At 37.3% G+C, this 27,711-nt stretch overlaps 1 protein-coding gene across 1 annotated transcript; it reads right to left on the bottom strand.

Moving 5' to 3' along the window:
- Positions 1-13,254: 13,254 nt before the first annotated feature.
- On the bottom strand, positions 13,255-18,494 carry LOC131248912 (uncharacterized). The gene is made up of 5 exons (XM_058249423.1): positions 18,350-18,494; positions 18,165-18,224; positions 17,853-18,065; positions 16,876-17,082; positions 13,255-16,164 (listed from the first exon to the last, which is right to left on the bottom strand). Exons 2-5 carry the CDS (start codon positions 18,205-18,207, stop codon positions 13,541-13,543), a joined length of 3,087 nt encoding a protein of 1,028 aa, XP_058105406.1. The 5' UTR covers positions 18,208-18,224; positions 18,350-18,494; the 3' UTR covers positions 13,255-13,540.
- Positions 18,495-27,711: the final 9,217 nt, after the last annotated feature.

Raw genomic sequence — 27,711 nt, 5'->3', positions numbered from 1 at the left:
ACTGTTCAATCAGTGCAAGCAAAAGTGGACGGATAGGATAGCTCATAGAATAGATCCCTGTGGGGATGTTTCCGAACAATGGATTTTGATTTCATTATTTGTACTGGAGCTAAAAAAGAGTGGACTGGAAGTAACAGACGGTCCAGATTTGTAATGTTGATACAAACGAGTTGAAATGCAAATCGCCAACATTTAAAAAAAGGGCTTTCACCCCAGGCACACTCGTGTGAGCATAGCACCGGTTTTCAAATTATTATTTTTGTAGACCGAAGGTGTTTTTTATTTTATTTTTGCTTAAATAAGTTTTTTTTTTTTTTTTTTTTTTTTGTTAAGAAACAAATAAAAGGAAAGAAAAAAAATATATACAAAAACTTAACCTTTAGAAGATAAGTTTTTATTCTTTTTGCAAAGATTATGCCCATATGACATATCAAAAACTCAACTTTAGAAGATGAGTTCTTCTCATTTCTTCAAAAGATTAGGCTAAGATTGATCTTTTGCTAAGATTTGAACTTTAGTCTCACTTTTAAAATGTTAAACAGTATCTAAATGAGATGATTTAAAAGTTATTTCAAAGTTTGCTGAATTATCTTCTCAATAAGCCCAAGATCACCCTGATCTGACCTTTAATGAAAGAGTTACACTTTTTTTTTAGATCAACGATATTGGAATAAGAGTGAACTCGAGTGGGTGTTTGGGTCCACTTTTAAAAGGCCAATTGGTCTTCAAATGAGAGATTCAATAGACATTTGAAAGCTTATTAAATTATCTTTGTAATGAGCATAATATTGTCTGTATTAGACTTGTAATGATAAAGTTATTACCGTTTTAGTGGGATTGCGTGATCAATTGTCCAAACCACAATCAAGGCATTGTTTAGATTGTGATCGCTGTTGTGAGCTACCCTTTTGAAAGGTCAAACGGTCTCTAAATGAGATAATTTCAAAGTGATTTGAAAGTTCATCAAATTATATTTTCAATGAATATAAGATTATCCCAATCCGACCTATAACGAGGGAGTTATGATCATTTTCATATAACCACATAATGCATTATTTTAACCACGATTTGCGTTTTGCCTAAATTGTGTTATGAACTTTGGGCCCACTGTTGAAAGTTCAAATAGCCTTTAAATGAAATAATTCCAAAGTCATTTGAAAGCTTGTCGAATTATCTTTCCAACGAGCATAAGATCACCCCAATTCTACCTGTAACAATGGAGTTATAATTGTTTTTGCTAAACCACATGATGTTGTCTCAATTATAGTATGAATTTTAATCAAATCGTAATATAAACTTTGGGCTCACTCTTAAAAGGTTAAACAGTCTCTGAATAAATTAATTTTAAAGTCATTTGAAAGTTCATCGAATTATCTTTCTAACGAGTATAAGATCACCCTGATCTAACATTTAACGAGAGACTTATGACCGTTTTTTATGGGATCGCATAATATATTATCTCAACCACGATATGGACTTTGAGCCTACTTTTGGTAGGTCGAATAGAGATAATTTCAAAGCCATTTGAATATTTATCGAATTATTTGTTACTTCACTAATTTGTGCATCTTATTTCTCAATCACATGAGTTTGTGTGTCATTTAGTTAGTTGAGCCCTTGGGAGCTGAAGACTGAAGATACAGAGAACATGGAGCATGAAGGAATAAAAAACAGATATATGAGGTGCCTTAGTGACCTTGACCCTTGATCTAAATGTAACGTTTCGAAAAAATCCGTACAAGGACCCGAGTACCACCTCAGGCAGAAATCACCCAGGACCAAAACCTTTAGAAATTAGGTTAATATTAGCAAGTGCTAAACTAGAGTGCTTATAAAATTAGCACTAATCACTTTAAATATGATCCGCAAGACCTAAACCGTGCAGTATCATTGACGCTACGTTACCCTGAAATCTAGAATCCATCCCTAAACCCGGTTGCTCTTAAGAGCACACCGAAACTCCGTATCGAACTTGGATCGCACGTCGAAAGTCCGATAAGCGCAAAACTATACAGTTATGACCGCATTACTGGACTTGACAATCCTCTCGGAAATCAAGTCTTAACTGTGTCTAAAAATGCACAACTTGAGCCTGGAACAAAGTGTGTGAGAAACATGCAAATATTTAGAAATAAAATCTGAATTTAAGTAATTTAAGTCGTGTCACTTGCGGGCCAAATATAAGAATTCAGACTGTGAGAATTTGACTCAAATACACCCTCGGATCAGGAGAAATGTTCCACACATGTCGGTGTACTTGTGGCCCTGATCGAGTGCCGGTTGCCGTTAAACTGAAACTGGTCCGCCACAGCTGATCTGTAAACCCGATCGGAACGAAAACTCAGCCTGACCTAGATCCATGGTGAGGGAGCTTAAGTCCGACCGCACGTGGAAAATGGGCCACCAGAAGTGCTCCGTTAGACCGGAACAGTCCGTATTTGGATATAACTTAAGTATACCTTGGCCCTTAGGCCATTTCCATCAAACCTGGGCCTATATAAGGACCTTAAACCCTCACTCTCTCACCTCATACGAAATTGAGAAACCCTAGGAGAGAGAGAAGAGAAAAGAGAAGGGAAAAGAAAGAAAGTGAGAGTGAGAGTTGGAGATTCTTCCTGGGATTCAATCCCGCTACTCCACGTAATCAACCGCCGGTTCTGTATCGCTATACAGGTGATTCCGACTCCGTACTTTGGTAAGAAAACCTAACCCTAACTTGTCTTAGAATTTTTTACTAGCATATTAGATGAATTAGCTAACTTATTCCCTGTTATAAGTTATTGTGGTGCCGTAGACAAGACTTAGCTTTAAGACTAAGTTCGTTACGAGTCTACCGGCGAAAGGTGCGGACTATAAACGTATAAGTTATGGTTTTCAAGGCTTTCAATGTCGGTTAATTGTTTATTACTGATGTGGGTGCTATTTCACATGCCAAATGCGATGTTTGTTTCGCGTTTTAGATATATATGAATCATATGGAGTCTAGTGAATTTCAGGTATTTGTAGAACGGGTTGTATACGTATGGAATTTGAATGTGTGCTTGCCATGATTAATTGTCGTGTGTTTATGCTAGTTGTATGTTTAACAACTCCTTGGCGAAAGGATTTTTCCTAAGACGTGCTATCACCAACATACGTCATGTATGTTGGAATATGTAGTCTAAGTGTTTGTAGAAATGTCTGAATGAACAAGTGTGTAATAAATTGTACATTATATGGGCGTTGAGAAGAGATTTTCAACTATCCTAACGATGTGTATGATTTCCTCCAGGTAACTTACATTCTTGGTCTGTTTTACTTAGGGACTACATATGTGTGAATTCATGTTTAAGTTGAAATCCATCAAATGCTCATATGCTAGTATGATTGGAATTGTTGATCCATTACTGTTCTGATTAGCTTGTATGATTATCTGTTATAATTGAATATGTTTGGGACTACGAAATAGTCTAGGCAATCGGTAACGGACATTGAATAGGTGGCTGAGGTTGATTTCGCCACATAGGACGTGATCAATGAATCCGATCCGTACTTGGGATGTCGGCAGTGGTTAGGCCACACGGAGTTCTTACGCACTTCATGTCGATCAACTCAACGTGCGCTCGTACTAGTCGAGTTCGTCAAGTAACTCGATTGACCCGATGTATGTTCACCATGTATGGACGCTACTGTTTGAATCTAAGATACCAAACTCACCAGTGAAAACCCTTTTAAACCTTGGTACCTCAATCCGCTAAGACTCATGAGCCGGGCATGGTGGTATGAGACACCGTGGTCGAGCCGTCGGCCTACGTTGGGGTGACGAGCCTCCCCGTAGTGACCAGTGAGCAACCCAAACTTGTGAGCTGAATACGGTGGTATAGGACACTGTATTCAAGCTGTCGGCCTACACTGATAAGGTGACGAGCCCTTTGTAGTGACCTCGAGCGTACGCTAAGACTGCATAGAGGCGACGAGCCCTTATGTAGCAACAGGAGTACACTAGGCCCGCACTAATAAGGTGACGAGCCCTTTGTAGCGACCTAGAACCGTAACATCGTATGAGATTTACTAGGATTGATGACCTTAGAATGGATCATTGTTTGAGAATTGATATAAGGGAGGTACCTTAGCTTCCCAATCCCGCTGTATGAAAAGGACTAATAAGAACTTGGTAATCACATTCATGCACCGCACTGCATGTGCCGTTTGGCGTTGCGCAGAGCACTGAGGAAGTGACTGACATACGCGACTGTTAGATGAAGATCGCAAAGGGAGTGCAGGTGAGGGCATGCATCATTTATACATACCATTCTTGCATTAACCAGAGTACTTAGGAATGTTTGATTGTATTGCCTTATCATTACTGCTTGACTGAATTGATAACATGTTAACCTTTGTTTTATTGTTCCACTGAATTAATCACTCACTCTCACATTAGGGGACAGTGTTGTACACACCAACCAGACTTTGTCTTAGATGCAGATGGAAACCCGACTGATGAGGCGGAGGCAGATTTTGTAAACGATGAGGATGCCTTCTCCTATATGTAGTATTCTGGCGGGTTTACCTAAACCGTTCTGATCGGCGGGGCTTCAAGGTTATACTTATAGTGGACTATTATATTTTGACATTTTTTAATTTGAATCAATACATGTAATTATTGACCTGGCAATGCATACATACTTTGGGGACCTATACTGAGTTATAAAACTATACATATTTGAGTAAGTCTTCCGCTTGCGTATTACAACTGTCCCTGAATTATATATTGCACTAATACAGACAACATGTAATCATCATTAAATATGTTGCATAAGTGATGCGTTAGAACTCGGGAGTTGGACTTCTACTCGACTCCCAATTTTCAGGGCGTTACACCAAAATAATCCATTGAACCTCTAAATGATCCTTAACCTTATAGGTAAACTTTGTTGATCATCCCTTAGCCTTAAAAGGCTAATTGAAATATAATAAGTAAGGCTATAAGAGGTATAAAGCTGCTGTGAAATTGTATGCCCAAAACAATAGACTTTCAAGTGATACTCTATCTTATTGAGCAGTTCTCGAGGGGTCTTCAATGGAATTAAAGACCACTCGATGGAATTGAGTAGGTAACTTAAATCTGTCTAACAAGATATGATTATTTTTATCTGAGGTTTTCGATGGACTCGAGGAACCTTTGATGACATCGAAGGGTCCCCTCAATCATATCGAAAGCCACTTAATGACATCGAGTAGCAGTGTGTAAATTATCCAGCAATAATTTAGCTGAAAACCTGATTTTCTCGATACCATCGAAGCCATACTTGATGCCATTGACAGAGTCGTTATCTGCTCTCTCTCTCTCTCTTGTTTAAACCGTTGGAGCTCGAACTCCATATATGGGACATTTGGTATTTGGGCATTTGGATTGGTTTTTGGTGCAATATAAGCTTAAGTGATTCCATAATCATATCTCTCATTCCAAGCCTTTAAACCAATGAGTTTTAAATCATCCTTCAACACACTAATGAGTATTCTAGCGTCTACCTTAAAGATGAGCTTGAACTTCACCTTTTTCTAGAGATTAGACTTGAACTTATAATCAAATCTTTATCTAAATTCTCAAAAAGACCCATTTAGGTTAATCCTCTAGGAGTACAATTTCCATTAGTTGTAGAAGATTCACCCAACCTCCCATCACCTTGGTCATATCAAATGAGCATCACTTGCAACGTGGTTGATCTTGGAGTTGAAGCATCGGTAATGTATCAACATCATGATCGGGAGAGTAAAGGAGAGCTAATTGAAGCAAGGGAGAGTATCAATCAAGCAACATAAGACAACACATTAAAATAATTTAATTCAACAAGTGTCAATGAATGAGTTCATACTTTCTTTTATTGTGTAAGAATGATGATAAGAGTTTGCAACCTAAAATTGATAGTTTCTTGTATAGGACCTAGGATCTACGTAGGGCTGAATTCTCCAAACACGGGTGTATATATGTTAGTTTCCATGGGAGCCTTTGGCGAGAGTAAACATAGGTCCTTGGACTAGGACCGTAGTCGTTGGTTAGCCGATAGAAAACTAACTCAAGTCTCTTGCGGGAGCCTCCAACAGTAGTGTATGTCTATAGGTTCTTGTGTAGGACCGAGGTTTATGGCGAGCCTATAAAAAACCACATAAAGTCTCTTGCGGGAGCTGGTCCTTGTATAAGATTGTAAAGGTTAGAGGTGAACCTGATTTAAAACCTCCGATAGTAAAATTCAGTACGCTCATGAGTTAAGTGCATCCACTGGGAGTGGAGTAGGGAAACCGAACCACTATATATGCTCGTATTTGAGACTATCTTTCTTAATGGTTGCCCTTCTTTCAATCGAACCCTGTTCCCACTTAAATGGAACAAGAGCCCTATCAGAACTAGAATAGGTACGATGGCGCTAATTTGATTGCTTATAAAGACCATCGATTGCCACAAATTTAATCTTCCCTATAGGTGAGTAATAAGGAAAACGCTGCTTTTGGTTGTCCATAGGAAGAGAGGGGTCAATGAGCAGGTGTTCCTCATCTTTACCAAAGGTAAACAACCTCCATATTATTCAGCGTGGGGAGCCTACATGACAAGAGCAGGGAGCAGGCATGGTGCATAGAACCAGTCACTTCTTTTTCTCGCCACGACAGAGGTTCGACAGCTGAAAAGGAGGCTTTAGAAAGAAAGAAAGCATTTGAATGAAAAAAGACAACTATGAGTACTTATTTAATTATGTTTATGCGATGAGTGTTTAATTATATATATGCATGATTAGATAAATGCTAGGAGTTGATAGGTAGCACATCCTGCACAGATGTATACTATTATGTTTATATACTAGTTGCTCATTGTCACATCTTTTATAGTTTATGTGATTGGACCCCTTATTGACTTGGAAGCCTTAAAGTTAATTGCCATACTTTTTTAAAATTGCATATTAGTATAAGTATGCAATTGTGTTTAAAAGGAATAAAATTTTATTTGGTCTTAATTACCCGCTTTAGGACATAATTGTCATTTTTTAGTTCCACCAAGCTTTCACTCATAGCTCATAGGCCTGTTACGCACAATTTCAATTGGTATTAGAGCACGGTAACTCTTGAAGGGTTTAATCACATTGAGTTGATTTAAGGAGCCTTAAAATGATGTCTACCTAAGAGGGGTGTGCTGTCGTATGATCACCATATTTTGACCGGTCTAAATATGCTTATTGGAAGGCTTGGATGAGGGTCTCTCCAAGATCCCTTAACCCTATAGTTTCAGTTATTGTCGAATAAAGATGGATGATACTCATAAAATAAATCATGGTTAATAGTAGATCCATTAGTACTCCCAAAGATAAATTCAAATGGAGTGTTAATGAGAGAGCACGATATACCTATGATGTCAAAACTCTCAATGCTAGTTAATGTGCGGTTTCCCTCAATGAATTTAAACGTATTTGCATATGTGAAACTAAGAAGAAAGTGTGAGACATATTAGAAGTCTCCTACGAGGGATCTAACATAGTAAGGATATTGAAGCTTTAGCTCTTAATGACCCATTTTAAAAATATTAAAATTGAAAAGTTTGAAATTTTCATGAAATTTTACTCTAAACTGAATAATATTTGTAATTCTACGTGGAGTTTAGGAGAGGATTCTGAAAGTACGTTTATGTAGGAAAATACTTATATCCATACTGGATAGGTTTACTTCTAAGATAACGTAGATAAAAGAGCGGAGAAACATAAATAAGATGAAAGTAGAAGTGTTATGTTCCCTACAAATATATGAACTACACCTTAAGGTCTATGGTGAGCACCATAGGAACATCAGAGGATTTAGCCTCATCTTGTGCTTAATTAGTAGATGTGAGAATTATAACCTTATTTATCTTGATAGTTTAAACTTTAAAATTTTTGAATTTCAGTATCATTGGTCATTCCAATTTTAATTGGTATATCTTTTGATTGATTATAATTAGCAGGCTTCATGCTTTTTAATGATTATATAAACCATTTAATCCTCTGTTAGTATGTGTCTTGTGATTGGTAAATCTATGATTTATAGAGTTGTTCCATGCTACATTTTTATTTGTGTATTAATTGGAACTAACTCCTTATCAAATAATGACAAAAAGGGAAAAAAATATCAAATCCTACCAAAGCAAGTTTAATTCTGTTTTGCATGATTGGTTTGTTGTTGAAGGAATTGATAAGATAAGGAGAGCAAGTATAGGAGAGCATTCCAAGTGTTAAATGTCTGAGTATATTGAATTGTAAATCATTTATATTCTACATGTAATATTTTATGTTGTTTTGGTATGGACCATGACATTGACTAAGTTAAGTTTTTGTTACATAATTGATAAAGGAGTAGATTGTTAGTGCACTAATTTGTGCATCTTGTTTGTTAATCATGTGTGTTTTTTTTTTTTTAAATTTTTTTTAATTATGTAGTTAGTTGAGCCCTTAAAAGTTAAAGGCTGAAGACACAAGAGGACTAGAGCATCAATGATAAAATAACATGTATATGAGGTGCCTTAGTGATCCTAACCCTTGACTCAAAATAATCCCTTGAACTTGTAGATGATCCATAACTTTATACGTAAACCTTATTGATAATCCCTTAACCTTATAAGCCTAGTTAGAATGTGATAAATAAGGTTATAAGATGTATAAAACTGTTGTGAAATTATATTAAAAAAAAGGGACTATCGAGTGGTGCTCGATCTCATTGAGTAGTCCTTGAGGGGTCTTTGATGACATCGAATACCACTCAATGGAATTTAGTAGGTAACTCAAATCTGTCCAGCAAGATATAATTTTTTTATTATTTGAGTTTCTTAATGGAATCAAGGAACCTTCAATGACATTGAAGGGTTCAATTGATCACATCAAAAAGACTACTCAATGACATCAGGTAGCAGCAGTGTGTAAACTATCCAACAACAATTCAAATGGAAACCTAATTTTTTCAATGCCATTAAAGCCACACTCAATGCTATTGATAAAGCTATTATTTACTTGTTTTTTTTTATATCATTGGAATTCAAACTTCATATATAGAGCATTAAGTTCTTGGGCATTTGGTGCATTAGAAGCTTAAGTGATTCCATGATCATATCTCTCTTTCCAAGCTTCTAAAACCAATGAGTTCTAAGTTATATTCCTTGAGATTAACATTCTAATGAGGATTCCAACCTTTACCTTAAAGATGAGCTTCAACTTCATAATTTTTTAGAGATTAGACTTGAACTTATAGTCAAATATTTATCTAAATCTTCTAGAAAACTCATATAGGTGAATCTCATATAATTACAACATTCCATTAGTTATAAGAGATTCATCTAACTTCCCACTACGTTGGTCACTTCAAAGGAGCATCACTCGCAAGGTGGGTGATTTTGGAACTAAGGCATTGACAACACATTGGCATTATGATCGGGGGAGCAAAGGGGAGCTGATTGAAACACAAGCGAGTATCAATTAAGCAACTCAAGACGACACATCAAATGAGCTCAATTTGATAAGTGATATTGAGTGAGTCTATACTCTCTTTCCTTGTGTATGATTGAGGGTAAGAATTTGTGACACAAACTTGATAGGTTCTTGTGTATGACCTAGGCTCTTGTGTAGGGTTGAATTCACTGGCCATGGTGTGTATGTATTAATCTTCATGAGAGCCTCTGGTAAGAGTAATTGTAGGTCCTTTCACTATGATTGAGGTTGTTGGTTAGCCAATAGAAAATAAACTCAAGTCTCTTGTAAGAGCCTTTGGCAGGTATGTACTAATGTAGGTTCTTGTGTAGGATTGAAGTTCATGGCGAGTTTATAGAAAGTCATGTAGAGTCTATTGTGGGAGTTGGTCCTTGTGTATGATTGTAAATGTTAGAGGTGAACCTAATTTAAAATCTTTGATGGTAAAATTCAGTACACTCATGGGTTGAGTGTGTTAGCCGAGAGTAGAGTAGGGAAACTGAACCACTATACATACTTATGTTTGGGATTGTCTTTGAGCACTTGTTTAATTATATTGATGTGATGAATGTTTAATGTTCACAACCCTAAGTGCCGAGCCATAATATAGTAATAACTCGATGAGACTAAGGTTGAATTCGCAGGGATTAGGGAAACAGTCTAGAACTAATCTAAGTCAAATGATTATCTTGATTTTTAATCCAGTAATTTAGAAAAAAAAGTTTAAAACAAATAAAAATAAAAGACTAAACCTTTGTCACCTCAAAAGAACAATGCATGCAAGGTGGTTAATTTTAGAGTTGAAGCACTGAGAATATATTGGTATCACGTTCGGAGGAGAAATAAGAGCTGATTAAAATACGAAAAAGTATCGATTAAGCAACCCGAGAAGATACTACAAAAGAGACTAAATCCGATAAGTAAGTTGCCATTTGGAAGATTTCATGTACAATCATTCATTATGTGGGATTGATTATAGAGTTTGAATTTTCAAACTTGACTAGGGTATTATGTAGGACTTAAATCAAAGTCCTTGAGTAGGTTACCAGATACGGGTGTGTACGTGTTGTCTCCAAGGGAGCTTTCGGTGGGAGTAAATGTAGGTTCTTAGATTAGGACCAATGTTGTTAGTTAACACTCAAAAAGCAACTCAACTCTCTTGCGGGAGCCTCTGGTGAGAGTGTACGCTAGGATCCTCGTGTAAGGATGTAAAGCTTAGAAGGGAACCTAATTTAAAACCTCCAATAGTAAAATCCAATACATTCATAGGTTGAGTGTGTCCGCCGGGGGTGAAGTAAGAAAACCGAACCACTATATATGTTTGTGTTTAAGATTGCCTTTGAGCACTTGTTTTATTATACTTTTATGATGAATATTTGATTATTTGTATGCATTATTAGATGAATGCTAGGAGTTGATAGGTAACACATCCCCCACACACAAGTACACTATCATTTATAAACTAGTTGCTTCATTAGCATATCATTTGCAGTCCATGTAAGTAAATATTCTAATAGCTTAAACGAAGTAATTAGTTTAAGTTAGTAATTGTGTCTAGAAATGTATAATTTTAATTGGTCCTAATCCCCCCATCCCCCTTTAGGATATGACTTTCATTCCTTAGTTCTGTCAAGCTTGCGCATGCATAGCCCATGGGCTCACCATTTGCAATTTCACCGTCGACATCCAATGTCCAATAAGATGGATAGTCCGCATCAAAGGTGAGCCTTGTAAGGAGGATGGTCCACATTGAAGGTAGGTCCCATGCGATGGACGATTAACATTGAAGACAGAGCTAAGGTGGGCTTAACATAATGAATGAGTCCACATCAAAGGTTGGCCCTACATGATTGACAATATATATTGGAGTGGACTAAAAAAAACTTAGAAAGATAAGCACTTATTTGATGTTGGAAATCAATAATACTTTTATACTTTTTGGCCAATAAATATGTTGTTTATAAAAAATACTTATCTACTAAATAAGTAAAAACCAAAATAAGTTACTTGAGGTATAGTATCATTAAGATCCAAACAGTCCTTTATTGAATGACGAGATACGGAATACAAACAATCAATTATCCAAATTTCACGAATACTTTTTTTAATATTAATTTGAGATTATAAACAACAAATATACATAAAATTATGAATTCCCACAACTTGAACGGCTTGATCACGTTAATATATCTGCTATATATAATTCAAAGAGCTAGTCGTGACCCTCAACTCTATGAGAGTATGAAATAACTTCCTACCTTAAACTCTCCCATGTCTTGCAAATCACTATATCTAAGTGTGGCAATGTGCCAGTAGCCTGTCCAACCTAAAAGTGAAACTTGACTTGGGCCAACCTTGGACCCACTAGCTTACTCCGTGGGCCACGCTTTAGCCTCACATGCATGGTCAGATCAATTTCTGGTTGGGCTTGGACTCAAATCATTTTTAGCCTGACTTGGCTAAGCTTGACTTGACTTTATTTATCTATATTCTACAAATATGCCATTCTAATCCATGGTTGGGTAACCCCTGGATCTTGAATGTATATCGTCGGTTTCATTCTTAAATGTCTATTTCTTTGTGCATGCATAGCCCACTTGATCAATAGGTAGACTAGGAAAATTCAAATGGGAAATAAATTTTTGGGCTTGGCATTGACCTCTTGGGCTAGGCCCATGCCGTGTTTCGGTCTTAAGTGTCAGGCCTGGGCCTATCCTGGCCCGGTCCGAATCTCACCCATTGCCACCCCTAACACCTATCTTCATGCATTGTAATATGCATGTCATACCACTAGTGCTATAAATCATAATATTGTTTTTATAGATGGCTTTATTGTCCAAGAACCGGTGAGTTTTCTTAAACACCGGTAGGGACCGGTTCTATACATGTATTAGAAAGGAACGGATGTGAAAGTTCACATAAAATGAATATATGAGAAATTTTCTCATCTATGGAATGGACATAAAGAAAAAGGGAAAGAAGACACAAGGAGTGGCATTGCTAGGTCTAGTTGTCGATTGAAGACTTCATGTCACACATGCCACCATACAAACTAGTATGAGATATGGGCCATCTATCATGTAGGGATCACCCTCGGAATGCCAGGCCTAACCTAGACCTGACCCTTGAATCTTGTGGGTTAGGTCTAGATCCTCCTCTACCCAGACCCAACCCACCTGGCTCTGTTATTTTGACTTGGACTCAAGTCATATTTTGATGGGTTATGTTTTGGGTGAACAAATAGTCCCAATTATGAAATGGATCGGGTCTAGGACTCACCTCGACCTGACCCATTTGCACCCCTATAGATACCACACGATATGTTTGAAGCATTTTTCAATGCATTCATGGGGATTTTTTATTTTTTATTTTTAACTTCTTTATGTATTAATTCAGAAATCTAGAAAATATAAAAATATAATTTTAAAAATTCCAAAAGATGAGATAATTAGAACCTAATTTCGTATGTACACCAATATTGTTTTCCTCAATGACTGAAAATGAGAGGCTTGTGAAATTGTGAAAAAAATGCCTTCAATAAGTAGAGTTATATTCAAATAAAAACATGATAGGATCTGAATTTATCAAATGTGCCAAACATACATGGTAGTGTATCTGAGTGTGTTACAATCCCATATATACAGACTATATATTTGGGTATTCTCTGGTATCTAAGTCCAAATTATATTTTTCATTGCTTAAATAAATCATGTGATTAACCTGATATTGGCCTTGAACAAGATACTGTAAATAAAAAAGAATCATAAATCATTGACAGAATTACAAATCAATCTATCTATGATATAAGAACACCAAAAGATCAAGCTATTTATTTTCTCAAAGCTTAGGATCAACCTCATATGTGGCCTTGTACATACATTGTAAATGAAAGAAAAGAATTACAAATCATGAACAGCCAAAAATACTTCAATACAGTCTCTCTTCCAATCCTCTCCAAATCTCTCAATCTATAATACCCACATCAATCCTCTCTCCAAATCAAGTTGCAACACCCAAAAAACAGTTCCCCAAAGCAAATAAATAAATAAATAAATGAAAAAAAGGAGAAAACTAGGAAAAATACCTCACTGGATTACTGTAGTGCAACACATGCAGTGGCTGAATAGAGAATATCTTTGCTTGGTTTTCTCTCTTCCTTTGGCTGAAGTAGCCATGTCTTTCTTTGGTGACTTCCAAACCTCATCCACATTCTTCTTCACAGGAATGCTTTCTTGCTTCTGTAATGGCTCCATGTCGTATGTTTCTTTCTTCACTAAGCTCAGAAGTGGAGTCTTCAACTTCTCCGAGTTGCTTCTTTCCAGCGCTGGAACGCCTTTTTGGACCGAATTCTTCTCTAGTGAATCTTCTTTATTTGCTTCGAGTAACGGAAATTCAGTTTCAGCATTTGGGTTCTTGAAATCAAAGCAGGAATGTCCACTAACATAATCTGCTGTGGCTGCGTCTTCTTGAGAGGATGCAGCGATTGATCTTTCGCTGCTTTCTTGTGTTTGGGAAACGTCGCCTTTTGCAGTAATTGCTTGATGCATCACTGGGTGTTGCTCACATTCTTCAGTCTTCTTTTCAAGTGCTGAAACTTCGTTGTTTGAAACTGGGGTTGAAAACTCAAATGTGGAGCTTTCATGGACATCGATTTGAATATTGAGGTTTTCTTCATCTTGTTCAGCTCTTTCAGATTCAGGAGCTTCATGTTTGGTGGTTTCTTCATTCTTTGCTTCGAGTGCTGAAACTTCAGTGTTTCGAGCCAGGGGTGCAAAATCAAATGCTGGGCATTCGCTGACATGGATTTGGATGTTGGGATTTTCTTCATCTGTTTCGCCACTTCCTGGTGCAGGAGCTTGAAGTGCTGAAACTTCAAATGTGGGGCTTTCCGGGACATGGATGCCAATGTTTCCTTGATCTGTTTCACATCTTTCAAGAGCTCTAAGTGCTGAAACTTCAAATGTGGGGCTTTCCGGGACATGGATGCCGATGTTTCCTTGATCTGTTTCACATCTTTCAGGAGCTCGAAGTGCTGAAACTTCAAATGTGGGGCTTTCCGGGACATGGATGCTGATGTTTCCTTGATCTGTTTCACATCTTTCAGGAGCTCGAAGTGCTGGAACTTCAAATGTGGGGCTTTCTGGGACATGGATGCTGATGTTTTCTTGATCTGTTTCACCTCTTTCAGACGCATGAGCTTTGTGTTCGGTACTTCCTGTCTGATACAGAGATGGGCATTGCTCAATGTCTTCTTTTTGTCTCTGAAGTGCTGAAACTGCAGATTCTGCCCATTGGTTTTCAAAATCAACACCAAACGTTTCAGTGGTATCGAACTGGGCAGAGAGGTTTTCCTGATTCAATTCAGTATGTGATCTTTCCTTGCTTTCTGGTATCTCGGAATCAGTTTTTGGCTCATGAATAATCGAGAATTCTGTTAAGCCGCATGCAGGTTCTTTCTCCTGAGACAGATCCATAGAGACGGCAAAAATCTTATCGCCTCCATATGATGAGCCTTCATCAATTTGAGTATCTTTCTGATGCATTGCTCGGTCCAGCTCAGATTCCTCTTTCTCTGTTTCAAGAACCAGGAGCGATGTTTCGGCAATTGGGTTTCCTGAATCAATGCCAAAACTTTCAGTAGCACTGCCATTCATGCAATTTTCTTGATCCGATGTTTCTTTTTCTTCTGGTGTTTCGGTTTCTATTCCAGCATGTTCTATTTCAGCTTCCTGTACTAGGCTATTTTCTGTATCCTGTTCGATTGGAACGGATTGAGGTAAGACTGGGTTTCTTTCTCTTTCATTCATACAACCATTTTCTTCTAATACCGAAGTTGCATCAGACTCTCGGTATTTCAATACATTGTTGAATCCTCCATCCACCTGTTCAATTCCTTCTTCATATTTCTTCCCTTTTGAATTAGAATTTTCTGTTTCTTCAATCATTTTTTCACCAAAACATTTCTCAGCTGAACCCAATGAAGACAAAGAGCTGATGGCGTCATCTCTTTCAATCTTCAGGTCTTTAACACCTTCCTCCAAAATTGGACTGCAGCTGCTATTATGCAATCCAATTTCTTGTTCATTTTCAGCCTCTTCTCCCTTTTCAACTTGAAAAGCCTTTTCAATCCTGATGTCATTTGATCCATCATTGCCATGGGTCGTATTCTCTTCACAGGCGCCTATGACTGAAAACTCAGTTTGGGACGTATCATTCTCGGCAGTCTTTGATTCAGTAGCTGACACCTCACCATCTTCCTCAGAAACCAAAACCTGGTTTTGACCATATTCATTATATTCGATTTCAGCTCCGTTCTTCATCACTTCCGCATTATCTCCTAGACATACCCTTTTAATTTCAGATTCAATAGCTTCTAGATAGAAAGATTCAACTGATTCATCAGATAATTCTGTGGTATCAATCCTAAAGGCATCCAATTCAGTGGGTCCTTTATCTTCATCTCCTACACTTTCAACATCATTCAATTGGGACGTTGGTGTTCTGCCCAACTGTTTTTCCCCACTAGAATCTCCAAACTTAACTTCCCCATTGGAATCACATAATCCAATGGACTTTATAATGTCACCATCACTTCCCATCGCTGCGCTACTGTCTTTCAGGGAAGATTCAGAACAAATATCAATGTTGGATTCATGGTCATCACTCTTCTTGTAATTGGATTCCATTGAAGTCTCCTTCTCTTCTTCCTCTGTCACAATTTTTACATAATAAATTCATAGGTATCAAGATGCAATTGCATATCTATCTATCTATCTATCTATGTATTTCTTTCTGTATATAAAGAACTGAGTACCGATCGTTCATTTTCATAGATTGATCGATATGTTCATTTATATAAAACATTGTAAGTGTGTCCTCTCACTTGTCTTCTGCGATAGAGGGAGAGAGAGACTGATAATTCATTTGTATAAAAGGCGTAAGGCAACACGATCCACACCATTCAACCATTGTCCACCTCTTGGTGGACTATGTCCTAAAATGACATAAATGTAATGAGGATCCTAAGCGTCAAATTTATAGAGGGTCTAGATAGTTTGAACCCGGCACTTAGTGACATATTCGGGATATAGCCTATCGAAGAGGTGTCCCATCTACTAGATGGTCTAGATTGGCAATCACATTAAACAATTTAGTGTTGAGAAAATCAACATTGTTCACCCATTGTGGTGGACATCAGAAAATCCATTGAGAATATAAAGAATTTTCGAAGAACCTAAAATTTATATTTATTTACTGCATTAAAACATGATTTCTACATGCTAAGCATCTGAAATATACATACATAAATAAATAAATAAACACATACACATGTATATATGTATATATATGTATACATATATACATACACGCACACACATGGCCACTCACACACAGATAAAGTCCCAAACAAATTACTGACCTCTTCCAGTCAATGTTTCATTCTGAATCTGATGATTTCCTTGTTCAGATGGGTTTGCAGAATCTGGATTCTTTAGCTTCTCATGTAAATCCTCAGATTCTAATGGAGAAATTGATGGGTTCTCGTCTCCTATACCATCTGGACTGCTAGTAGGCATCAAAGCTTCTGAAGATTTGTCAGGGGTTTGAACTGCAGTGTCATCTTGCTCTGAATCAGCACAATAGAAAAACAAAGAATGCATGAATTCAGTTGGTAGGTGAGTTATCATATATAGTGAAATATCTACTAATTACATACACAAAAAAACAGATACATTCAAAAGATTGATGGATACACTGATTTGTATAAAAGGATATAAATGAAACTTCTAAAACCTTGGAGAGATTTACTCGCATACAATCCACATCAGACAGTCTTTCCTATATACTATTTAAAGGAGTCGTACACATGGTTTACAACTCGTATTAGTGTTAGTTACAAAACTAATTTTTGAAGTGAAAGGATGATATGCTGTATAGTCATCTTGTTGAATGTTTAGAATTTGGTGAATATGAAGTAGCCCAGTCATAGGATGATGGACCATATAAGTAATTACAAATATATCTTGCTTTAGTTAGTTCTATGCAGAGGTAGATTGATTGATCAATAAGGATGAATTTGGATTAAAAAAGGCCGGGTTTGGATGCACAATTGCATTGGATTCTGTTTAATCAAGAGAAATAACAAAGACTAATGATGTTTCCTAGTATTTATAGATTTTTAAAGCAATGTTATCTCAATTTGGATATGAGATTCACAATATGAATATAACAAAGATTAATGATGTTTCCTAGTATTTGTAGATTTTTCTTTTCTAAAGCAATGTGATCTCAATTTGGATATGAGATTCTCACTATGAATTCGAAGGAAATGGTGATCTACCTCATCATACTAAGAATTTCAATTTCAGTTGGATATGCATCCAAATAGGCACCAACCTCTTTCCGCCGATGTTTGATCCCAATTTGCATGATCGCTGGTTTCCGACAGTTTTACAGAATCCAATCTTTTTTGATTCCCATGAAAATCTTCAGCATCCAATGAGGAAACCAGAATGTTCTTGTCTTGTAAACCATCTGTATCACTCGACAGTGCCGGAGCTTCCAAAGAAACATTGGGAGCTTGAGGATCAGTGTTCTCTTCCTCTGAGTCTGCATCAAAGAAGAAACATATGAATCAAAGTTTTTTATTTTTTTAAACTATTAATCGGAATGTACACTATACTGTTGTAAAATCTACTGATAACCTACCTTTCAGACCAGACACATTTCGATTGCCCATCTCATTGCCCATTACCGTTTATTGAAATCCTGTGATTTTAACAATACGGAAACAGCAGCACAATCAGTTCAACGATTTTGGACTAAGCCCAAATGAAGTTTTTTGCAGCCTGGGTCTTAAAATGGCAAGAAAAGGGTTGGTTGAAATTCCTTACCATGATGACGTTTTACACCTTTGGATGGCAAGGAGCCTGAGAAGACAGCTGAATTCTGTGAGATTGCCAGGGTGTTACACTCGATTAAAGCAGATGCCTGTTGCTTCAAGTCTCAAATGAGTCATCATGAAAAAAAAGAGAGAAAAGGATAGTTTCAATAGTAGTAGCTTACTACCTTTTTTGTCGGCATAGACAGTAGCTGACAGTGATTAGATTATAAGCTAATTCTTCTATTTGATTAATGTAAAAACAGAAAGGACCTTTATAATATACTTCCACAATGCATTGAAATGTCTACATAAACATGTCATATGTTATCAGATATATATCATACATGTTCTTTGATACAGGTTGGTGTGGAAATCATCACATACGGCTGGTCGCATTGTATCGATCCACAGATACAAATACTTGCAATAAAACATGTCAGCTAATTAAAAGACAGGAATATGGGATCCTGACTGCAAACTTGGGTTGGATCAGAAATCTAACAGATCAGTAGATAGTTAACCTTGCAAGTTTAGATAGCTATCTTCTGTCAAATGTAGAACCATGCTGTATTTTTTTTTTTTTTGTAACTGTGTACTTTTAGCCCACTGATTGTTGGGTTAAGATAATCCAATCTAGGCATTTTCGGGGCGTTCCCATCTACGATGGGGCCCATAAGATCAATGGTCTTGATCACCAAGTCATGGGCTCCACATGTTCAAGAATCCTTTGCCTTAGCAAGCCAGCAAGCTATGAGTTTTGTTAAGGCTCAGCATCTGTAATTCCTCATAAGAAAATGTGTGGATGTCTGTATGAAAAATTATTAAAATATCGACGTCTGCTATGCATTGCACCACAGGTAGCATAGATCACCTGTAGCTATGAGTGTGTTTTGCTGCGCTGTGTTTTTTCTTTTAAATAATTTCTGGGAGTTATTTGATACTCTGGCAGTGTGATGGTTCATAGGCATGCATCAGAAATTGTACATGTTGCATGATGCAGCTCAAATTAAATCTTACAAATCAGATAGCCCACTGTACAACGGTCATAAACGCCAAAGTTGAATTGATTGAATTATCCTAGCCTCCCTGATGTAGAGCGCGTCGCGTACAATTTCATGGCCAAGATGGAACAGAAAAGGCCGGATTGGAGGCGGAAGTGATCCGGACCGTGAGAACCTTAAAACCGGCGTATCTCACAAATAGGAATGAGTTATCCATGTGCCATATATGATTTTGGGGTAGGAGAAGCTACTTTAGCCACCCAACCCCGCTACACTAGGTTGTCCACATTGAATTTGGGAAATTCCATTAGATCGATGGTCGAATTTCCATTTTAGTTTGATTGTAACTCTTTATCGGTTGGGCTTTATGTTAGGGATTTGTGCTGCGGAATTACACAGATCTAGATCTAGGATAGAAATCCAATGACACTAAGCAAACACAAGAGAACAAAAAGATTTAACGTGGAAAACCCTTTCGGGAAAAAGCCATGGCACAAAGCGACAGAAATTCACTATAAAATAGAAATTACAAGAGAGAGGACTTACCCGATTCGAACAATCTCGAATCTCACCCTTGCTACACCCTTTAGAAACCCTAAAACTCTTTTAGGAACCCTTGGAAGACTTTTTGAAAGCCTTAGAATGCCCTAAAATAGCCCTAGAGACCCCTATTTATAGTTTAGGAAACTCCTCTTTTGCACCTCTGCAAAACCGCCTCAAATTTACGCAGTCCGTGCAAAATCTGCGCAGAATCTGCATAACCCTCGACTAGTTGAAGGAGGGCCTCGACTGGTTGAAGGGACCCTCGACTGGTCGAGCCAGTCCCTCAACTGGTCGAGCAGCGTGGAATAATAAAAACTATGGCCGTTGGATTTTGAGTTGAGCGGGCCTCAACTGAGTGGATCCTCGACTGGTCGAGCCATGCCCTCGACCGGTCGAGCAGCCCGAAAACAAATTGGAGACATCCATTCTGACAACACTTTAGGAGTTGTGTCTAACATGAAAAGTGCTTAGAAATATTAGGAGAATAGCATCGTTAAGCCAAATAGGACACTTATTATTTTTGGCTGAAAACCATGATGTCTAGCCAAATTCACGAACCGTCTATAAATGGTAAGTTTACTATTTATAATAAATCACAATTTCTAGGAGTTTCAGTTATAGTATGATTCTGAAACTTGTTCCTAGGATTTATGTTAGTATTTAAGAGGTTGTAAGCTCGTTTTTTCGAATCAAGCAAAGTATAAGCATTGGATCGTGACCCCTCTGAAGTGGACCCTACTATTCGGTAGTGTTACTTGATCAACACATATTCTAAGTAAACAATTTCTGAGTGTATGTGTATCATCTATCAAACTCCACCAGAGTATCAAGTTCTAAGGCTCCTAATTTTTTTACCAAGCCATTAGAAAGTGCTTGATTTTCTCTTATTGGTTTCAGATGAAGTGTGAATCTGTGGTCTCTTCTTTAAGATTTCTTGCTGTAAAAGCTATATTTAGGTGCATTGGGAGGCGCCATGATCATGCTAAAAATCATCATGGCTCTGATTTTTCTATGGAATTGCACATTCTTATATGCTTGAAAGTGAACAGTAGGTCCCTTGCTTTCTCTTTTCCTTTAGAGAAAAAAATTCTTACTCCAGCAGTGTGTTACTACCCATGCACTGGCACACAACTACTGCACACATGGCAGAATTTTGATCCAATCCAAAGCGTCCAATAAGTGTGATCAACGGCCGATGGGACAAAATTCAAACCCAAAGATCTCGTCAAATGACTCTCTGACTGGGGATAGAAAATGGATGGTTAAAAGATAAAAGTAGTCAATGATCAAAACTGTTACAATCGTCCAAAATATCTATTTCTACGATATTTCCCATCTATGATGGGTCCCGCGATTTGGACGGTTTGGATCTTGTACATGCTTACCATGTCGTCCATATCCATGTGCATGCATAAACAAGGTCAGAACTCTGCCTGCGCATCAAATACTTGCTTCTTTCATTACATACAGGCAGAGTAAGTGACTATCCACCAAACCCACTTTTTTTCTTTTTCTGTTCCTTTTTTTTTTTTTTTTTTTTTTTAAAAAAAAAAAAAAAAAAAAAAAAAGCCGTTGCAATAATGCCATCACTTTGCAACTCTTTCAGTGAGGTTTATATTTTCAATTCTCAAAGGCCAGTTGCTCATCCCCAGATAAGACTGAGAGAACGGTTGGATTGCTTAGAAAAAGCATTGCTGAGAGCTTATTGGGTCTTTATCAGGCAATGTACGGTTAGCCGAGGACCAGTGATTCTGTATAACTGGGTCCTTTTTTTATTTATTTTTATTTTTATTTTTATTATGTTTGTTCTGTTAGCTTGTTAGTACACCCACTGTCAGATCACACATCCCTGCTAGCCACCCCCACTAGGGAATCGATGTCAAGACCTCGGTGTTGAAGCCAGGTATCTTTTACTCAGTCTACCACTTGAGTATAACTGGGTCCATTGATCAGTGATCCAAAGCGTCGATCTCATGGGTTACATAGTCAGTGGAGTATGCTTTAAACTTCTCCCAAATTGAGAGCTCATAGGCCTTTGATCATTGGCCTGCAAATAGATGGTCAAGGACACATCAACAGTCCACAATTAAGACACCCTGATCCATAGCTCAAGTGGTAGACCGGGTGAAGGATACCTCGTTTCAATTCCAAGGTCTTGGTATCGATTCTCTAGTGGGGTTGGCTAACTGTGATCTGACAGTGGGGTGTACCAACAAGCTTAAAAGAAAAAAAAAAACCAGTCCACATTTAAGGTGAAATAAGGTTTAGGATCTTACAGTCTGGAAGATTTTTGGGTCATCCACCAATAGTGATGGCTCATATCATATGAATGGTCTGGATGACTAGACCATGATCCCACGTTGCCTGTCACCAAATATGGTAGTCTGTCGGAATCTGACCGTCCACACACATGCACACAGAAAATGCAACTAGGGGTGGCAATTGTCCGGGCCACCTTCGACCTGGACCGGACCTAACTATAAACTCAACACCAAAACAATCAGAGCCCGGCATGAGCCCAGCATCCAAGCCCGAACCCCAAACTTTGGTTGGGGCCAGGCCCAGTCCAGCCCAGCCAAAAGGTTGATTGAATCCTCGTTTCCCATGTTAATGCTCCTAATCCTTCCATGGATCAAGTGGGGCATACATGTCCAATGAACTAGACATTTATAAAATTGAGACTAATGGTCTACATTCATGTACATCTGCTGCTTCACCATGTGTGTGTGTGTCTATATATATATATATATATATATATATATATATATATATATATATATATATAGCCGAATGCTGAGCCACCCACCAGTTCGCACGGAATTGGCGCGAACTTTTTTGAGAACTCATGCGACTCCAGAATCCGATGGTCCACACCTCATGAAATCCCCCAGGCCCAATTTTTACTTTGATGCAAAACTTTAGTGGGCCATGAAAAATGAAAACAGTTTGCTCCCTTGATTTGCATTTCTCTTTTGCATAAGTGTGTAGGTAAGCATGACTCTATGTATGTACACACACATATATATCGCACTGAAAATATTTCACAGACATAAAAAATTATCACTTTTTAATGGTAATATATTCAGGAGTTCTACCATTATTGTTTACTATAAGAGAGAATGTGGTTCTCTTGAAGACCAAACAAAAGCTTCTGAACGAGCGTTGACTTTTATTAATAAGCAGATCGCTGGTCTTGAAGCCCAAAGGCAAGCTGAGCAAAATCAAGGTAGACATTCATAAAAATATAAGTATAATTGAGCCAGAGGAATATGAGCTTTCGAAGAAAAATATTGATGATGTTTCTCTAGAGCATGAGCTTGCATGCACTTTGAACAAGATGATTATTATTAAAGCCAAACTTAACATTACTGCAGTTCAAAGTTCAATTCACTCAAGGTCGGCAAAGATATATGTTGGCTCTAGGCACTGCAGAATAATTATAAACATCTAACTCATTTGCAATTCAAGGACATGCGTAAGAATTTTGTATCATATGATTCAAACAGTTTCATCACTTAAATGAGATAAACAATTTCATTCAATTGATATTACATTTCTAACACATGATTATGAATAATTCCTAACTTTATGGATCATGTCGTGATTGCATATGCACTTATTTTATAACTAAAAGTATATAGTATGGTGACAATTTAATCAGTTTGCATTTTGCTCACCAGCATACTTTATGCCATATCTTCTTTAATAGGTGAAATTACCCTAGAGTTCTGTTAATATGACTAAGGCGCTAACCACATTTTAGGCTCGTAAATAGTTGGAGCAACCATAGTTTAGGCTCGTAAGTAGTTGGGGTGACTATATTTTAGGCTCATAAGTAGTTGGAGCAACCATAATTTAGGCTCATAAGTAGTTGGAGTATGCAAGTCTTATGCTAGTTGGCCTCAGTAACTCTCTTGAGTTGATGGAGCTACCACTGCATGGGGAGTCCATTCACTGTGGCCTATTAGAGGGGCCCATTGAAACTACCTAGGTGATGAACTCGATAAAATTTATACACATGATTGGCCTCAATAACTCTCTAGAGTTTGTGGGGCTCACAAGACTATTTGTAGGGGTATTAAGTCTAGGGCCACTAATCCATCAATGAGGGATCTCTTATAGAAATCACCCTTCCCCATGAGTTACTATTGGAAACAAACCAAAAACTTGTGGGGTCTTATGCATGATTAGCTATGAAAATGAGAGCTTAAGATATCCTAGAGAGAGAGAGAGAGAGAGAGAGAGAGAGAGAGAGGGGGGGGATTGAATAGGATTATGCCAAATAATCGAATAAAGTGCTGAATAATAAATAAATCAGATATCTCAATTGCCTAAGTATTGTGGTGTTGATTCCAAATGATTCGTAGGATAACCTTCACCTAAAAGTTTAGGCAGGACAACCTTATTTCACGAATTCCTTTAAAATTGAAATCCCAAACTTTGCAAGAGTAAATAAAAATAAATATTACAATCATTCACCACTTGAACTGAAATGTAAATACAACTATTCACCACACAAAAGATAAAAACATTCACCACATAACACATAATTATAGTGGTTCGGTGTGTCAACAACTGTTTTAAAACAGCCACACATACTCCACTCCCAAAATTACTCTCCATGTAATTTTAGCTTTCACTATGAAAAAAGTTTTCTCAGGGTCATCTTAAAACCTAATACAATTGTGATTTTACTAGGCATTCACAATCAAACCCCTCACTGAGATTTTCACGCTCTCTTAGACAAAATCTACATTGAGATTTTTTGGCTATTTCGGAAAAACTAAATAAAGAATTAAAGGTATACTTATCTTCATCGTAGAAGATGTATCAGAAGTTATAGTCGAAGAACCGTTTTCTTGAATGTCGATTGTTCAATGTTCAATCAGATAGAAAAGGGTCCAGGGTTCTATTAATTTTAATTAAGTTCAAACCAATTGTTACTTGAGTTAATTTCCTTAAATCTCAAAAGAAGAGTAGTATTTACTTTCTTTAAAATCAAAATAAAAGAATATGAGATTAAGAGAATTAAAAAAAAAAGCTATAAAATAAAATTTATAAATACCATTCAATAGCTTGCTAATAACTGGAGCTTCTTTGTCTCTTGCAGAAGAATTTTGATAATTATAATTAATATTTCGGATTGAGAGAGAACCTCAATTTATAGGCAAAGAAGTTGAATATTCGAATAGCTCGAGGCAGTCTTCGACTAGCCTGAGCATACCAGATTCTGTTCAACGGATTTTGGATTGCGGGGAATAAGATCTATTCAAACTTCGACTGACCCGAGGACCAGTTCGACTAGTCGAATTTGGTCTTTGACTGGTTGAAGATCCCAAAATCTGAAACGATTTAATTGCTAGACTTGGAGCCGAATTTTCTCAGGCTCGTCAAAAGTCAAGCTTTGACTAGTCGAACCAAAAATTTAACTAGTTAAATTTGCAACTGTAAGTGCTATTATGTTTAAAGCACATTTTACACTTGGTTTGTCAAATTTCATCTTGTCAAAACAACTTAGCTAAGTGATATTCAAGTCAAGCTCATGTTGACGTCAAGCCAAAGTTCAAGCCCAAGTTCATGCTTGAGTTCAAAGTCAAGTTTAAACTCAAGCTTAAGTTGAAGACCAAGCTAAATCTACTAAAAGATTCTAGTAGAAAATCAAGCTCCTTTGAAAACTTCAAGTTTCTAATCCTATGAAGTTCAGTCCATATAGGTATTTTAAACCCTAGAAAGACCTTAAGTTTAGGGACTTTCAAAACATATTTAAATTGAGTTTTTATATTTATAATGACTAAGTTTTGGCTCGACTATGAAATTGCGGTAATGACCGCTCTAGCAGAAGTATGAATAGGTCAAAGTGTCCTAGAGGGGGGGTGAATAGGACTTTATAAAATTTTATGACAATTTAAAATCTCATTAACCTAATCTTGATATAAAATGGAACTATCAAGATATCTTCAATTTAACTTTAATGGCTTCCAAGCCAAATAGAGGATCTAATCACAAGACTATTCAATATTGAATCAACATATATATAAACTTAGTCTATGATGGATGAACAATGTGAATGTGTGTGGGATGTGATTCTTATCAGTTCTAAATAATCATATTAGCATGCTTCATGAGAATATTCAAAGTAAATACAATAGAGTAATATGCAAATAACAATCCCAAACACAGTCATTTATAGTGATTTGGATACGTGTCTACTCCACTCCCGGCGGACGCACTCAACCCTTGAGTGTACCAAATTTCACTAACAGAGGTTTTAAATTAGGTTCACCTTTAACCTTTATAACCTACACAAGGTTGACTCCAGGACCTACATAAGGTATCTAAATGTGCCTACACAAAGGCACACTTTTATACCCTACACAAGAGCAAAGGATCCACACAAGGAACCTAGGGTCTTAAGCCACACAGGCCAAGGATCCACATAAGGAACCTAAGTTTTAAGCCATACAGGATAAAGATCCACACAAGGAACCTAGAGTTTATACCCTAAACAAGAGCAAAGGTCAATACACAGCACCCACATGTACTCTCCTGTCGAAGGCCTCCTATGAAGACTTGAAAGGGGTGAGAAGCACCTGTGACCCAAACCTACACAAGGAATGATCAACATGGTTTCTGGACTCTAATGACTTACAGATAAGTAGGTGAGCCTCGTTAAGCATTTTGATGAAGATCTCTTCCTTGATGATGAAGATTCTTTAGCTCCCTTGATCCGCAACACTTGATAATATTCCAATAAAGGTGATTGGTTGGGTCAAGGTTATCTTGAAATCTACTCTAATAAATATTACTTATTAAAGTGATGGAGAGATTCCAAGGTGGTTAAGCATTCAAGGGATCCCAGCTCAATGATTTGCTATTAAGGTTGTAGTTGGAAGATCCTTTAATAAGGAAGTTCATTCATCAATCCACTCTATTGAATATCAATGATGATGGTAGATTGAAGGATGAACTCCCTATGAGAAAAAAGGGCTTAGGATAGATGATAAGCAATAACACTCTCAAAGCACTCTCTCCTTTTTCTTCATTAACAACCAAGGACAAGCTCCCCTTATATAGGCAAAAAGATCCAACGGTAATAAAGATGTCAGTTTCTGACTGAGTTCGATATCATCGGATTTGGTTCGATGTCATCGAACGTGAACTTTCGATTCCATTAAAACTAGGTTCGATGATACGAACTCAACTGAAGAATATACTTGGACCTTTTTGACTAAAGATCGATGTCATCGAACATTCGTCGATGTTATTGAATTTGAATTTTGATATCATTGACAGTGGTTTCGATACATCAATCTTTTCAATGAATATTTTAAGAAAGCTTGCTCGACATGAAGAGGCTGACTTTAATGTCCTCGAACCTACTTCGATGTTATCGGATTTCGAATGTCGATGATATTGAACCCTAGTTCGATATATCGATCTTCTTAGAAGATTTTTCTTGAGAGATTGCTAGACATTCCTTTGTCTGAAATCGATGTCATCGACCTAGTTTCGATATGATCGAGATTTGAATTTCGATGTTATCGAGGGTAGCTCGATTCTTCGATCATATTCAGATGATTTTCCTAGCAAACTTGCTAGTCATGACTTGTCCAAAATCAATGACATCGAATCTCCCTTGATGTTATCGAGATTTAAATTTCAATGTCATTGAGGCTCATTTAGAGTTATCGACGAAATTCTCGATTTATCTTTAAAGCTTGTTGGACACAGACTAGCGTATATTCGATGACATCGAACCGTTCTCGATGTCATCGGAATTTGAATTCCGATGTCATTAAAGCTCGGTCGATTCATCAAGAATATTGTC

Source organism: Magnolia sinica, chromosome 6 (assembly GCF_029962835.1).
Source record: "Magnolia sinica isolate HGM2019 chromosome 6, MsV1, whole genome shotgun sequence".
Lineage (NCBI taxonomy): Eukaryota > Viridiplantae > Streptophyta > Magnoliopsida > Magnoliales > Magnoliaceae > Magnolia > Magnolia sinica.
This window is presented reverse-complemented; position numbering and strand designations above follow the sequence as displayed.

Excerpts from the sequence above, each read along its gene's own strand:
- LOC131248912 (XM_058249423.1), bottom strand. The coding sequence starts at position 18,207 with ATGGGCAATGAGATGGGCAATCGAAATGTGTCTGGTCTGAAAG. Across the intron at positions 17,083-17,852 it reads TCAAACATCGGCGGAAAGAG|AGCAAGATGACACTGCAGTT; the intron begins GTTGGTGCCTAT and ends GTGCTGATTCAG. Across the intron at positions 16,165-16,875 it reads TGAAACATTGACTGGAAGAG|AGGAAGAAGAGAAGGAGACT; the intron begins GTCAGTAATTTG and ends AAATTGTGACAG.